Here is a 14,599-nt window from a genome sequence, read left to right as displayed (position 1 = left end):
TAAACTTAGGGAAAAACAAAACTGCTGGGAGGCACTGCAGACTGTGCAACGCCAGGAAGAACAGTTCAAGGAAAAGGTTATCTGATAAAATGAGGAGCTTTCTATAAGCCACTGGGTTTTAGGGCTGCACCAAACCAAAACAGTCTGCAGGCATTAGCTAAGGGGAAATTGATTATTTAAGAAAGAGATGACTCCCACACCTAGCATGTTTCTATTATTTTGGCATTGGACTACCTTCTATGAAACAGAAATAGGAGAGTTCTGGTTCAAGATGCCAGACTTCCTGCAACCTCTATTTCCTCCCTCAAGTCTCTTAACATTCAAGAAAAGATACTTCTTTATAAATTCAATTTACCAATTGAAAAACTACAAGAGGTGCTCTTGGTGAACATTAACCAAAGGGAAATCCTGGGAAGAAAAAGCAGAGAGATTTGATTAGGCAAGAAAATACACAAAAGTCTCTTGCAAAAAGTGGAAGTGGCTATGAGCATGCCCCAAGCAGAGATGGGTCAGGTACTGGGCGCTGGGGCCAACAGCAAACGGACTAGGTGGACTAGGTGGCTTTTCTACATCTCTGCCCACGTCAACAAAAACACCACATGTGAGCAACAGAGCCATTTGCTACCAGGTGAGACATAATTAGTAAGGTTCCAGAAGACTAGTGACATTCAGAGGAATCAGGAACTCATATGCCTAGAGTAATAATAAAAAAAAATAACGATCACAGTATCCCATTCAGGAACACAGGCCTCCCCACACACCCCACCAGCCCATTCCTGGCAGGAATGTTTACCCTGAAGGTAGCCTCTCCCCACACCACCCACTCAACTTGTTTATTTTAGCCTTTGAGCTGTGATCCCTGCACTGAAAGGCCACTGGACATTCTCTCTGTGTGGTCTTGAAGGGTGCCAGGGATTGAAATGCGCTCTAACACCAACGTCACAGGTTTTTCAGTTGATCAAGTGACAGGCTGAACTGCAGTGTCCCAGGGATAGAGGAACTGGCCTTACTTAACCTTAGGCTTTTCTAAACCAATAATTTGATTTTCTGGGTCCAGAAATAACTGTGGGAGCCATGGAGCAATAAACAGAAAGATTTATACAGGAGTGCTCTCAGAGTTTCTGCAAAGATCGGTCGATCCATCTCCTGAAAGTGTGCAGGGGAAAGCGGCAGAGGCTGTTACACTGAAAGAAATTCCAGTTGTACAGAATAGTACCTGGGTTATTTTTAAATCCTTTTACTTAAGTCCCCTGTGTTTCTGTGCTCGTGTGGTTTCTGAACAAATGGCTTAACTGAAGCGCACCCTTTCAACAAATTATAAATGGTTGCTGTGTAAGAGACAAGACCTTATGTCAAACTCAAATAGCAACAGAAGTTCAGGAAGCCCCTGCCAGCTGACTGTATACAAGGCAGTTGGCAAGAGATCAGATTATGGCACCAAATATCCTGACATACAGACTGATAACTTGACAAACCTAAAGTAAATAAAAATAAATTCAGTAATATTATGAAACTGTGCCTAAATTAGAACATGACAGAGGCAATTCACTTGATATCTGATTTTTAAGATACTATGTACACTTAAAGGTGTAAACCTAACCTAAAAATCCTGAAAAGTAGAGAGAGTCTTTCATTCAAATTATTTAATGGCTTGTTCCAGGAACATGAAGATGGAAAGAATACTAATCTAATTTGTGCATAACTATGCAAATTCTCAAATGAAGGTGAAAACTAAGTCATGGTCAATGTCATGCAAAATAGAAATGTCATTATCTTTGTTGTCAGTATGGCTTCAGGGGAAACAATAACCTTTTGCAAGTTAAAGTAGACTTTTAAAAGCACATAAATTATATCAACATTCCAGTTACCTGAAGATTTTATATAGATATATATATATATCACACATATATACATATATATACACACACATACTACAAGAGCTTTGCTTAAAAAAACTTCATGTGATAAAAATGCTCCTAATTTCTCTAAAATTTAAAGATATGGCTTTAAAGAACTAACACAAAATCTTTTCAAATGTATCTGTATAAGTTGTGTAGAATATTCCTTTGGGAAAGAATCTTTAACTTTAACAGTGAAGTCCAATGAACATGCTGGAAAATCCAGGAAATACTTATAGCCATTCCCCAATGCCGTTTCATATGTAGGAAGTATGATATAGTGATAAAAATAACTAAAATTAGAAGATAAAAATAACTGAATTTGGAAGCCACGATTATGTGGCTCTCCTCTGTCACATGTTCCTAGGCAACTCAACACAACTTCAAGCTCGGTTTCGTCAGTTTTAAAATGGAGATAGTAATGCTCGTCCTGAATATCTTTCGACTTTTTGTGTGGAACACCTTGTAAAACAATGTATCTGGAGAACGCAAGTTGGATTATTTCCATAATTTTGATAATGCATATTCATCATTCCAATCTGTGTGTTTTGGGCCAATCATAACCCAATGCATTTGGTGTTTTAAGGAAATTCAAAAGTCTTTCTTCCTTTCCCCCTAAACTGTCACTTAAAAGCTATCTCTGCCCATGACCCAATCATATAATAATACATTAATGGGTACCTAGAATGTGCCAGGATGAATATATACTTATGTAGCTTTTTTGTATGTCAGGAGCTGTATTCTAGGGTCTTCATATATATAACTCTTTTAGGAATTACAATAATCTTATCAGGTAGATACTATGAATAATCCATTTTGCAGGTGAGAAAACTGGGGCCAAGAGATTAATATACTTGCCCAAAATTTTACAAACAGTAAGGGACAGAAACAGGATTTAAACCTAGGGAGTTAGCCTCAGGGTCAGTGTCCTATATTTAACTCCCTCTCTTATACAGTGCAGTGTTGTTTGAGCAAAAAAAAAAAAAAAATACAAACACAGTATCTTCTGCATTTCTGACAAATATTCATTGACTACATCATAATAAGAATAACAATCAGCACTCATTGGTCTACTACATACCTCATATATATTGAGTTGGCCAAAATGTTTGTTTGGTTTCTCAGTAAGATGGATCTAGTAGTGCTTAGTTGTCTTGAACTTCATTCGAAACAATTTTGTTAGATTGTATTGTGAGAGCTGTCATATTAGCATGCATTTAAAACAAATGTATCAGAATTGGTGAATGTTTGTGTAGCCATTTTAATATTGAAGATGGAAGAAAATATGCAACATTTTGGGCATATTATGCTTTATTATTTCAAGAACAGTAAAAACACAACCAAAATGCAAAAGTTTTGTGCAGTGTATGGAGAGGGTGCTGTGACTGATTGATTGTGTCAAAAATGTTCTGTGAAGTTTCATGCTGGAGATTTCTCCCTGGATGATGCTCCATGGTTGAATAAATGTGTTGAAGGTTATAACAATCAAATCAAGACACTAATTGGGAACAACCAATGTTATACCAGGTGGGAGATAGCAGACATACTCAAAATATCCAAATCAATGAAGTTACCAGTGAAATGAAAAATGTGTCTTTCATTTTATGGAAAACACCATATGGACATTTTGGCCAACCCAATATAACTTTACCTTGACACAGAGATACCTTTAATCTTGAGAAGGTTACAACATGAATTTTAAAGATAAGATAGTTAAAGCTTAGGCAGGTACATCAACTGACCAAATCCATATACGTCATATAGGCAAGAACAAAGATTCAATAGTTCAGGTTTGTCTAAACCTAGCATTGAACAGCCTAGGATTTGCCTTCTAGAAAATTCTAAATGCTCACTTCAAGCTCACACAAAACTGAAGCATATGGAATACTCAAAGTTTCTTGAGCTACATACATACATACCAAAAAGTGAAAAGAATGAATAAATATGGAGGATTAGGGTATAAACTAAATATCTCAGAAAATCTGTTGAATAGGTGCATATCAAGAGCCTAATACTTTCCATGTAGCCTCACAGCCTGTTTAAAGAAGGGTCAAAAGGGATTTTTGGAGTATAATCTTATTAAAACTCTAAGACTTCTAATATCAAAGCTTTCCAAGATCATATCTGTAATGAGAAAAGGATCCCCAATCAAAAGTACTCAGAGGACTGAGGTGCCAAACTGGTTTATCTTTGGTTTTCTAAAGTCGGCTTGATGTCTCTAACGATGATTTCCTTGGTGACCACTGAGCAAAGTGGATCGCTACAAACAATCCCTTTAAGAATTTTTCCTTTGTGTCACAAAATTCAGCAGTTTTGTTGCTCTTCAATTATGTACATAAACGTGAATTATAGCTTCCACTTTATAATGCTAGGTAATCTTTAGAACTATAAAGTTGGGGCTATAGATAATAGTATATATCCTCTCCCCAAACTATCTCTCCCCAAACTATCTGCTTCCTCCCCCTTTTCTCATTTTCCAGTTCAAGGGACAAAGAAGGAAAAGGAAAGCACAGCATGAAAGGAATGTGAAGGGCAGAGAACTTACACCTTCTTCATACGTATTTTCTTGGGACATAGCTGAAAGGAACAGGTAAGCAAAGACTTAAGGCAAGACAAAAATTATTAAAATTTCAAATTTTACAAAGAAATGCACTAATTATCTAACAAAAGGGAGATTTCATTCACAGATTTCCTTTCCAGGTAAATTTTAGATAAATCCTCTATCCCTGTAAGCTTGTTCTTGAGAAACTTTGCTTTCTGGATTTCTCACTGCTAGAAAAGAGGACTGACTACTAAGAAAAATGATGGATTTAAAGTTCCTAGCACATCGGTTCAACACTGACTACTGTTATGCCTCTCAAATTCTCCCTTGGTATAAAAATTTTATGAAAAAAAAAAAAAGGGCAATTTGATGCCCTGGAATTCAATGACATGATTTTCCTTCCCCTTTGGAGAAGTTAGTGAATTCTTTCCACACTCATCACATTTTCCACAGAGTAAAGCTCTCTGATTTCATAGTGAGCTTTAGCCATCGAAGAAGACTCTTTGAGAATGTTCTTCTTTGCAAGTTTTAAGCTTATTTTTAAAAACAAACAGAAATTTTGATGCATTTACTTTGACATTACAACAGGGAAATGAAGAGTTTACAGGTGAGATTAGGTTGACAATTATATTTCCAAAGTGACTAACTGTTACAGGGAAAAAGATTTGTTATGGTCATGAGAAATACCAAATGCCCCAAACATTGCCCCACCCCCACCCCCAGTCAGCGTCCTGGACCCCCTGAGTGTGGGAATGCACAGGCAGTGTCAGAGAGCTTGCCTAAGCTGATGGCGCACAGTGTTGTCCCATAGCAACGTAACGCAGGCTATAAACGCAAGCTGCATTGGTCATTTCAAACTTTCTAGTACCATACTTTAAAGATAAAAAGAAACAGGTAAAATTTAATATTAGTAACATATTTTATCTGACATGTTATTTCAACATGTAATCCATATAAATGGTATTTTATTGTATTAATATTGTTATTAACATACTAATAATAGTGTTATTAATATAATAGTAAATTAATGTATAATATATATTATTGGTGTTAAAATGTGGTATCAATGATATTTTAATTAGTAATATGACTTTTTCCATACTAAGTCTTTGAGCATGTCTCAAGTTGCCCTGGACATATTTCACATGTTCTGTGCCACCTGGGGCCAGTGGCTGTCACGTGGACCAGGACATTGGCTCTCTGGCCTGAACATTAGAATCTCCTGGGGAAATTTTTTAAATCCTCATATCAGGCCATCCCCACAACCCCCCGCCCCCACCTTCAGCCTCATTGTCAATGGTTTTCAACACCAGTGGGTTCTAATGGACAGCAACATTGAAGAACCACTGGCCCAGGAAATACCCACCATCAGTGGCCTCACTTAGCAATCTTCTTTCAGCCGTGTTTCAGAATTCTAGCTTGAATATCCTTCCATTTTTCCCCTTTGAAATGTGGGTGTGAGAGGGAGAAAGAAAACAGCTGCGGCTGATATTCTCTTCACCATCTCACTTTTCCAGCAAAACCTGGAATCACATTCACCTAAGGAGCTGATTTTATCTCCACCACCATGCAGCACTGTTGTGTTTAAACCAAACAAATATTTACAGTAATGTTAGTAATACTGGTAAAAGACAGTGTTTACTTGAGACTGGCTGAATCCTGTTCTGGCACAGGCAGGGGAAATAAAAGCCTTGTAATATGAAAAATTTTATTATGGAAAATCTCCACAGGTGAATACTGAGAAACAGGTTAGTCTGGCAACACAGCATTTTCTCTCAGAGTGCTTGTCGAGTGGACTCGCATCACACCTTGGCGCTGATCCCCTCTAACTGATTGTCTACGGCTTGCCTGGACTCACTCCCAGCTTTAGACACTCAGCCAGAAGCAAGGCTCTGAGCCAAAGCAGTGCTGGGGCAGCAAAGCACCAAATGCAGAGCTGGCTGCTGAGGGTCTGAATGGGTCTTGGAGGTCTTAGCTTCTCTCTGCACTTGGCTCCATTCCAAAGGAATTTAGACAAGCAGAAGATTTATCAGATTGATTTAGAAAACCAGTTTTAATAAAGTGTGTATTAAGTCTGTTGAATTCTGTTACATGCTTGAAAGCCAAGGTTTGAAGCTGTATCTACCAGCATTTTTGAGAGTTTAAAGGACCCAGTGAGACAGGAAGGTTAAGTGATTCATGCCATGTCACAGGGCTCATCAGAGCACCTGAAAGCAAGATGGGAACCGGTTCTCCCCATGTTTCAACCCAGTGCTCCTGCCACCAACACACTGCAGTGTCTTAAAGTCCAGTTCCTCTCTTTTGTATTCTAGATACAAATGGAAACTGGTAGTCTTTTTTGGAGGGATATTAGTAATATTTATCAAAATTTTAAATTCATATATTTTTCAGTCATTAATTTCAGCTATAGAAATATATTCTACAAAGCATACCTGTGCCCAAAGACATTGATTGAGGGTGTTTGTTGCTTGACTCTCTGGGATTGGTAAGCATTAAAATACCAGTCAATACAGCTTTTAAAAAGAAGACAGATATAACAGCAAAGATGATCCATGAAAGAAAGGAGTGATAAACTGACTTTCGTTAACATTAAAAACTTATGCTTTGTGCACAGGACTCGGAGGCCGCCATCAACCATCAGATCAACCTGTAGCTCTACACTTCTTATGTCTACTTGTCCATGTCTCACTACTTTGACTGAGATGATGTGGCCTTGAAAAACTTAGCCAGGTGTTTTCTTCACCAGTCTCATGAGAGGAGGGAACATGCTGAGAAACTGATGAAGTTGCAGAACCAACGAGGTGGCCATATCTTTCTTCAGGATATCAAGAAACCAGACCGTGATGAGTGGGAGAAGGGGCTGAATGCAATGGAGTGTGCAATACACTTGGAAAAAAGTGTGAATCAGTCACTACTGTACTTGCACAAATGTGCCACTGAAAAAGTGGACCCTCATTAGTGTGACTTCATTGAGACTCACTACCTGGATGAGCAGGTGAAATCCACCAAAGTACTGGGTGACCATGTAACCAACTTGCACAGATCAGGGGCTCCTGGGCCTGGCATGGCAGAGCATCTCTTACAAGCACACTTTGGAAGACAGTAAAGAGAGCTGAGCCTCAGGCTGCCTTCCCACCAGCACGGAGTCACTTCCCTGGTCACCAAAGCAGGGAACTCCAATGTGCATGTTGAAGTTGTACCATTACCTTTTCTATAACTTTTTGTTGTACCAAATCATCCACTTATGTCCTTCATTTGTACCATTCCTTCAAATAAAGTAATTTGGTACTTAAAAATAAAAAACCGTATGCCCTCCACAGATAATGCCAAGAGAAGTAGAACACAAGCTACAGTCTGGGAGAAAACATTTGCAAAATACATCTGATAAAGGACAATTACCCAAAATATCTAAAGAACTCTTAAAGCTCAACAGTAAGAAATAAAAGCAACTGATTAAAAAGTGGCCTAAAGGCCTTAACAAACACCTCACCAAAGAAGATATACAGATGGCAAATATGTCTGTAAAATGTATTCTACACCATATGTCATGAGGGGATGCAAATTAAAACAACAGCGAGATATCACTACACACCTATTGGAATGGCCAAAATCTAAGATACCGACAACATCAAATACTGGTGAGGATATAGGGCAACAAGAACTTTCATTCATTGCTGGTTTGGAAGCCCATTTGGAAGAGAGTTTGACAATTTCTTACTGAACTAAATATATTCTTACCGTAAAATCCAGCAATTGAACTTCTTGGTATTTACACAAAAGAACTGGAAATTTATGTCCACACAAAACTTATACATGAATATTTATAGCAGCTTATTCATAATTGCCAAAAATTTGGAAACAAGCAATATGCCCTTCATTAGGTGAGTGAATGAACTATTGTACATTCAGGTGATAGAATATCACTCAGTGCTAAAATGAAATACATTATCAAGTCACAAAAAGGCATGGAGGAATCTGAAATGCATATTACTAAGTGAAAGAAGCCAGTCTGAAAGGCTACATACACACTGTGTGATTGAAACCATATGACATCCTGAAAAAGGCAAAACTATGGAGATGTGGCTGCTGATGGGGGATGAATAGGCAGAGAACAGAGGACTTTTAGGGCACTGAAAATACTCTGCATAATATTATAACAATGGATATATATCAATATATATTTGTCCAAACCCATAGAATGTACAACACTGTTGGGAACCGCCCTGACTGGTATCAGAAGCTGAAACCCCCGCCTAGGCTAAGGCTAAGGAACACCCTTGGAACTGTAAGCCAGCAAGGAGACAAAAGCTTATCTCCCTGGCAGGAATGCTGCTTCTGCTGCTTTATTCATAACTGAACCCCAAAAAGCTTGGTCGGTTAGCCAAAGACGTGTAAGATTCCCCAAGGGGGGAACGACCTAAGACAGGCACGATCACTTTGGGAGGCCCCCCAAAAGAAGGACTTGGGGGGCTGCAGCAAAAGGGGGTGATGGACCCTCACTCCTCGGCTTTGACATAGCCTGAGTTCTCATTGTCTGGGAGAAAATCTCCTTATCTCTTGGTTGCCTTAGTTCCCTTGCTCCACCTAAGCCTGAAACAATGACAGGGTGGTGCAGCTCTGTGCTGAAAAGGGCGGATTCCCCAGGTGATCAGGCCTAAGAAAGAATATGTAAATTACTATGAAACCTTCTTTGTTTAGAATGCTCTCAGTTGAATGAGAGGGGTCCAAGGAGGAAGTTAGTTTGTTCCTCAAAGTCTTACAGTTCTTTGACCCCAACTCAAAATAGACCCTCAGATTTCCTTGTTTTCTATAGTTCCTTACTTCCCCCTGATGAGTACTGTACTTTACCTGAATTATTATGCAAAATGAGCCCAATAAAAGCAGGTATGGATGGTAAATCGGCAAGCTCCTCACTAGAGGGGGTGGCCATTCGGTCCCTACTTCTCCACAGAAACTAGTTTGTCTCTGTGCATGTGTTTTTTTCTTGCATGTTTTTTCAGCGAGCCATCTGCAGCATTCTGTGATCACTGCTGGCCGGTGACCCACACAACACAACACCAAGAGTGAACCCTAAGGTAAACTATGGGCTTTGGTGATTATGCCATGTCAGAGTGGGTTTATCCCTGGTAACAAATGTACCATTCTAGTGAGCAGTGTTTACAATCGGGGAGGTTATGCATGTGGGGAGGCAGCCGGTATGGGACATCTGTGTACCTCCTTTCAATTTTGTTATAAACATAAAACTGCTCTAAAAATTATGTCCTAACAATTATGTAGAATTGTAAGTACTCATATGGCAAGACCTCTAACAGAGGTAAATCAAAAGATCATGTTACAAAAAATAGTTCTAGCATGATCTCTATTTATAGAGAAGTGGAAAATACATATGTATGTATAAATGTATAGTAAATTTTTAGAAGGATATTTGGAAAACTAGTAAAAGTGGTTGTTACTGCCAAAGGCAGGAGGATTTGAGGATTTACTTCTGCATCATTTGGTACTTTTACAAGGAGAAAAAATTTGCATAGTACCTGTGTAATTAAGAATAAACTTATTCAGAAACATATTCCTTGACCTCATTTCAAACAATCCAGAATACTAAGGTCATGCTTATTTAGAAACATAGATGTTCTTTGTAATAATATAAATGAAGGTTTTTTTAAAATGTCCCAGTATGCTAAAAATTTGTTATAAGTCATTTATGTTATGGCTGAGGAGTAAAGAAAAACTAATTAAATAAAAAATATCCAGTAAGTTAATTAACTGAAATTCTACATAGTCTCCTTTCCTCAAGATTAATTTGTTGAGATTTTAGCATTATAAAAATAATGTGAAACAACTATCAATAACATAATTGCATGTGACTTTGAATGTTTATGTTAGAAAACGTAGGTTTGAAACCTATAGCCAAAATAACAAAAAACAATTGCTCAGAACATGGGTTAAAGCAAGGAAACAAAAAACTGATTCAAATATGCCTCTTCATCACTCCAGCCAAGGATAAATCCTGATTTCATGAGACTGGAAAGAGGACCTGGACTGGTTGGAAGGGCAGGTATAGAAGACAGTAGGTAACAAAGCTTCCATCTATACTGTGTGTGAGCCAGGAGTGTGCAAGTACAGTGGGGGTCTCGGTCCTCAGCAGTGGGAGGATTTCACGGAGGAGATGGTATAAAGAGCAAGCCGATCACCGAATAGATGAGATGGGAGTTCTTCCAAGGAAAGAGAAAGCATAGGTGCTAAGAACACAGGAGACCTTGAAAATTTCCAGTAGGGCTGGAGTGTAGAGTTTGAAAATAAGCTGATGGGAGATAATGCTGTTGACATGACATGGGAGCTGTTAATTAAGAATCTTCATAAGCCAAGCAAATTAATTTGGATGTTTTACCCTTTAGTCTTGTGTAGACTAGTTTGGGAGCCACTAGCCATGTGTGGCTATAAACATTCAAAATACAGCTAGCCCAGATTAAGATGTGATGTTAAATATAAAATAATGCACACCAGATTTCAAGGACCTAGTATAATAAAATATATAAAATACTTCATGGTTATTTTTTACATGTTTGAAATATACTATTCTGGATATGTTATTAAAATGAGTTCCACCTGTCTTTACATTTTTTAATTGGCTGCTAAAATTTTTTAAATTACAAATGTGTCTTGTAATACATGTATTTCTATTTGACAGTGGCGCTTTTAGATAATGGTTAGGTGCTTAACAGAGGTGAAAGATAAGAGTTTGCCTTTTAGAAGTATCCTCCTGGCAAAAGTGTGAATGAAGAATTGTTTGTGGGAAAACCAAACAGGAAGTAGGAAAACCAGTTCCCCAGTTATTATAACATTCTGAGGAGAAAAGGTGAAAGCTTATTAAGGCAAGAACACTGGAGAGAAGAAAAGGACATTCAATCCATGGGCTGTAAGGCAATCAAGGATAGAGAAGAAAATAATTTTTAAGTTTCTTGTTTGGATGTTTGGGTTCTTGATGATTCCATTAACTCAGAATATCTAGTTGAAGTCAGTTTAGGAAGAGATTATTAATCCTGGATACAATCTGTCGTAGTGCTCGTGGGGCCTGAAGTACACACTTTCAACAGACAAAGATAAATATGCTGGAGTTCAGGGAAAAGCTTTGGATTAGAGATAGGAACAGGTGATTCATCATTGCATGCACAGTGGGTGATGTCACTGCTGAAAAACTGTTCTTTTTGAAGAGTACAGATCTCTGAGGAACACCGACATTTATTGACTGAATAAAAAGTTTGTCAGTAGATTAGGAAAAAGAAGTCAGAAGGGTTAGCAGTGAACCAGGAAATACTGTTTCAAAAGACTAACGAGTGGATTCCAAGGACAGAAGTCAGCAGCTACAGAGAAATTTAATAAGTGCTTATTGTATGGAATTTTTGGAGCTTCATGGGTGATTTAGATGTATTTTATGTGTATTATATCACATTTGATTCTCACAGCAATCCTATGAAGTGGGTACTGTAATTATCCCTATTTACAGATGCAGGAAATGAGACACACAAAATGGTTAAGTTGGCCAAGATCACACAGCACATCAGTAGTAGACAGGATTCAAACCCAGGCCATCTGTAGGGGTGTTTTTACTACAAACCCAAGCTGTACATATATACATATAACTAGTCATCACTTCCTCCAGAGCACTAAGTGAGCTAAGGGAAGTTTATATTATCAACAACTGGTTGACAATAAGATGAAAGAAAGAAGTTTATTTTTTTTAAGCTGTCAGCTTTGGAGCAGCTCTTCAGGGAAGTGAGAAATTGCCTAGGAGACAAGTTAAATGGGAGGAACTTTTGCTTGATGCTTGTTACCACTTTTGCCAGCTATTATTCTAGAGGCTTTGGGAATCAAACCACAGTTATTCTAGGAAGAGGGGCTGGGTGCATGGGTCACCACTCCGTTCCCCAACCCCCTGCTGTAGGTGCCCCTGGAAGGAAGGACTGAAATAAGGAAGCAACAAGAAACAGGAGGATGACTGTCACTGTTAGCTTTATGTAGCCCTGTCCGCAACCCCTCTTGTGTCCATTCTCAATCCTGTCTTTTCTAAACCCCACAGAGAAGTTTCTGTCAACTTTGGAAAAGAGAAGAGATGCATCTTTATGGGATCCCTTGAAACCACAAAATTCAGTGCAGGCCTTGTTCCCGCTTGGCCCAGGCACCTCGTCAGGCACACCCTGATCTCTGAGAGAACTGAGAAATCTCCTGGTAGGATATTTCCTCTTCCCATGATTATCACAGCAAAGGTCTTTGTCATTGCGTTTTGAATTGCCTGCTGATCAGATTCAGTGACAACCATAACTTATTGAAACAGCTCTGCTAAGGCTCTTCCCTGGCCCAGAACACCTGACCTTTCCTATCCACCTACAAAGCCTACAATTATTTTGTTAGACAGTTACTCAATTACAAAGTATCCTATTTAGAACTGCAGATATCCCTATGGATTTTGGTATTTGACCAGTTCACCCTAGAGAGATCTTTCAAGAAATGACAGGTTTGATGGGGAATGAGCAATGAATTGGCAGTGTACATTGGCTACATCTGTATACCAAATGCCTGGTAGATATAGGGGAGGGGGACAGAGGTGAAGTGTCTCCCCCTATATCTAAAAAGAAAAGATCTAGAAGAAGAGCAAAAAGAAAGGTGAGTACAGATGATAAACTAAGGTCACTACTGGGTAGTTTCTCATGAGTTCTGTCCCATTAGAAGGTTTTCCTGCAAACATGGATTCCTCAAAACCCAGTTCTCTTAAGCCCCAGTGAACCAAGTGGCCAGGAGATGAATCTTTTGGGAGAAGAGTCAAGTGGCACAGAGTATGACAGATCAGAAGTAACAGCTGAGATGAAATTATAACCAAGGCAGAAAGCTTTGCCTAAGTATAGGAACAATTAGCCAGGAGATTCAAGTGTTAAAGGACTGGGTGTTAATTGTTCCTCCTTTCCTCAGAGCCAGGACAATGACAATGTGACTGTGGATTACAGTACTGTACTCACCTTTGTGTACTGCTGGATAACGTTTTCAGGAGTGGGGCCAAGAAACATGTAGAAATCAAGTATTCCTCCAATGGTCCTGAACGTTAAAGACGGAAATGGGCTCAGAGTGACATCTGAAGAGAACAAAGCAAAATAGAGAATAAGCACAAATAATATAAGAGGAAGAGACCACTATTTTAATAATGTTTACCATTTAGACGCTACCAAGGCTGATTATCTAATACTAGGCACTATTGATAGTTCGGACAGCATCTGAGTGTCTGCCAGGATTTTCCAAGGCTGTGTGTTCATGGTTTTCTTTTCTAAAGAGTTCACATCAGTTATATCTATCATTGCATTCACTCTCACACACACACACACACACACACACACGACAGAGAGAGAGATTCATTAAACCTGAGGCGCAAAATTAAGGAAAGCTGCTACACAGGTAATGCATTTCAAATATTTCTAGACTAGTTAAATGCAGAAAGGAGGACTTTGCAATGTTTACATTGCTGAGATTATATGGCAGATCCAGCAACATTGCGTTACTGTGAAATTTCTAACATTGCTTGTTCAAGGGCTTCTGGTGTCTTTAGTACTGTGTGTCTTAATAGTATTTTGCAATTTATTAGGATGACTTTTTTCACTAAAAAGTTTCCATTTTGAAGCAAAATATTAAATTATAAATAATCTCTCACTCTATTTTGTTTTAATTAATAGGAATGTTTTAAAGGGAGAAAGGGCAAAAATAGCATTTACATTATGCACTTGCTGTTTTAGGATTTAACCAGAGAATCACATTACCTTGGGCATTGGAATTCAAGAGGAGAACACCATGAGCATTAAAGTCTTTCTCAATGCACATATAAAAAGGATGAACTCCATAGAGATTGCTAAATGCCTGCAACACAAAAAGAAATATGGTGTTTTTATGATTTATTGGAATTTTTTATTATCCTATCTCAGTGAGATCCAGTAGCAATTAATGATGTCAAAAAAGAAAAAATGCGTAATATATGTTATGGGGGTAAAAGACAAACTAATGAAAACATGAATACATGTAAAATTTCAAACTTGCCTTTATCACCACTTAAGTATAAACCAAAATGATTTCTGAGAGTACATTTATAGCACCTTATAGAAAATTATTCTTACTATTCATG

General features: G+C 38.3%; 1 protein-coding gene and 1 pseudogene across 1 annotated transcript in view; one reads left to right on the top strand and one right to left on the bottom strand.

The window, feature by feature from the left end:
• Nucleotides 1-7,039: 7,039 nt before the first annotated feature.
• LOC114513811 lies at nt 7,040-7,571 on the top strand (annotated as a pseudogene).
• A 3,771-nt stretch (nt 7,572-11,342) lies between these two features.
• Nucleotides 11,343-14,599, bottom strand: part of LOC118498540 (sucrase-isomaltase, intestinal-like) — a 52,316-nt gene continuing 49,059 nt past the window's right edge. The window contains exons 7-9 of the mRNA XM_036016738.1: nt 14,241-14,337; nt 13,452-13,564; nt 11,343-11,354 (exon numbers count right to left, since the gene is read on the bottom strand). Of these exons, the coding sequence (XP_035872631.1) occupies nt 11,343-11,354; nt 13,452-13,564; nt 14,241-14,337 (222 nt within the window). The remainder of the gene's footprint in view (nt 11,355-13,451; nt 13,565-14,240; nt 14,338-14,599) is intronic.

The sequence above is a fragment of the Phyllostomus discolor genome, chromosome 2 (assembly GCF_004126475.2).
Source record: "Phyllostomus discolor isolate MPI-MPIP mPhyDis1 chromosome 2, mPhyDis1.pri.v3, whole genome shotgun sequence".
NCBI lineage: Eukaryota > Metazoa > Chordata > Mammalia > Chiroptera > Phyllostomidae > Phyllostomus > Phyllostomus discolor.
This window is presented reverse-complemented; position numbering and strand designations above follow the sequence as displayed.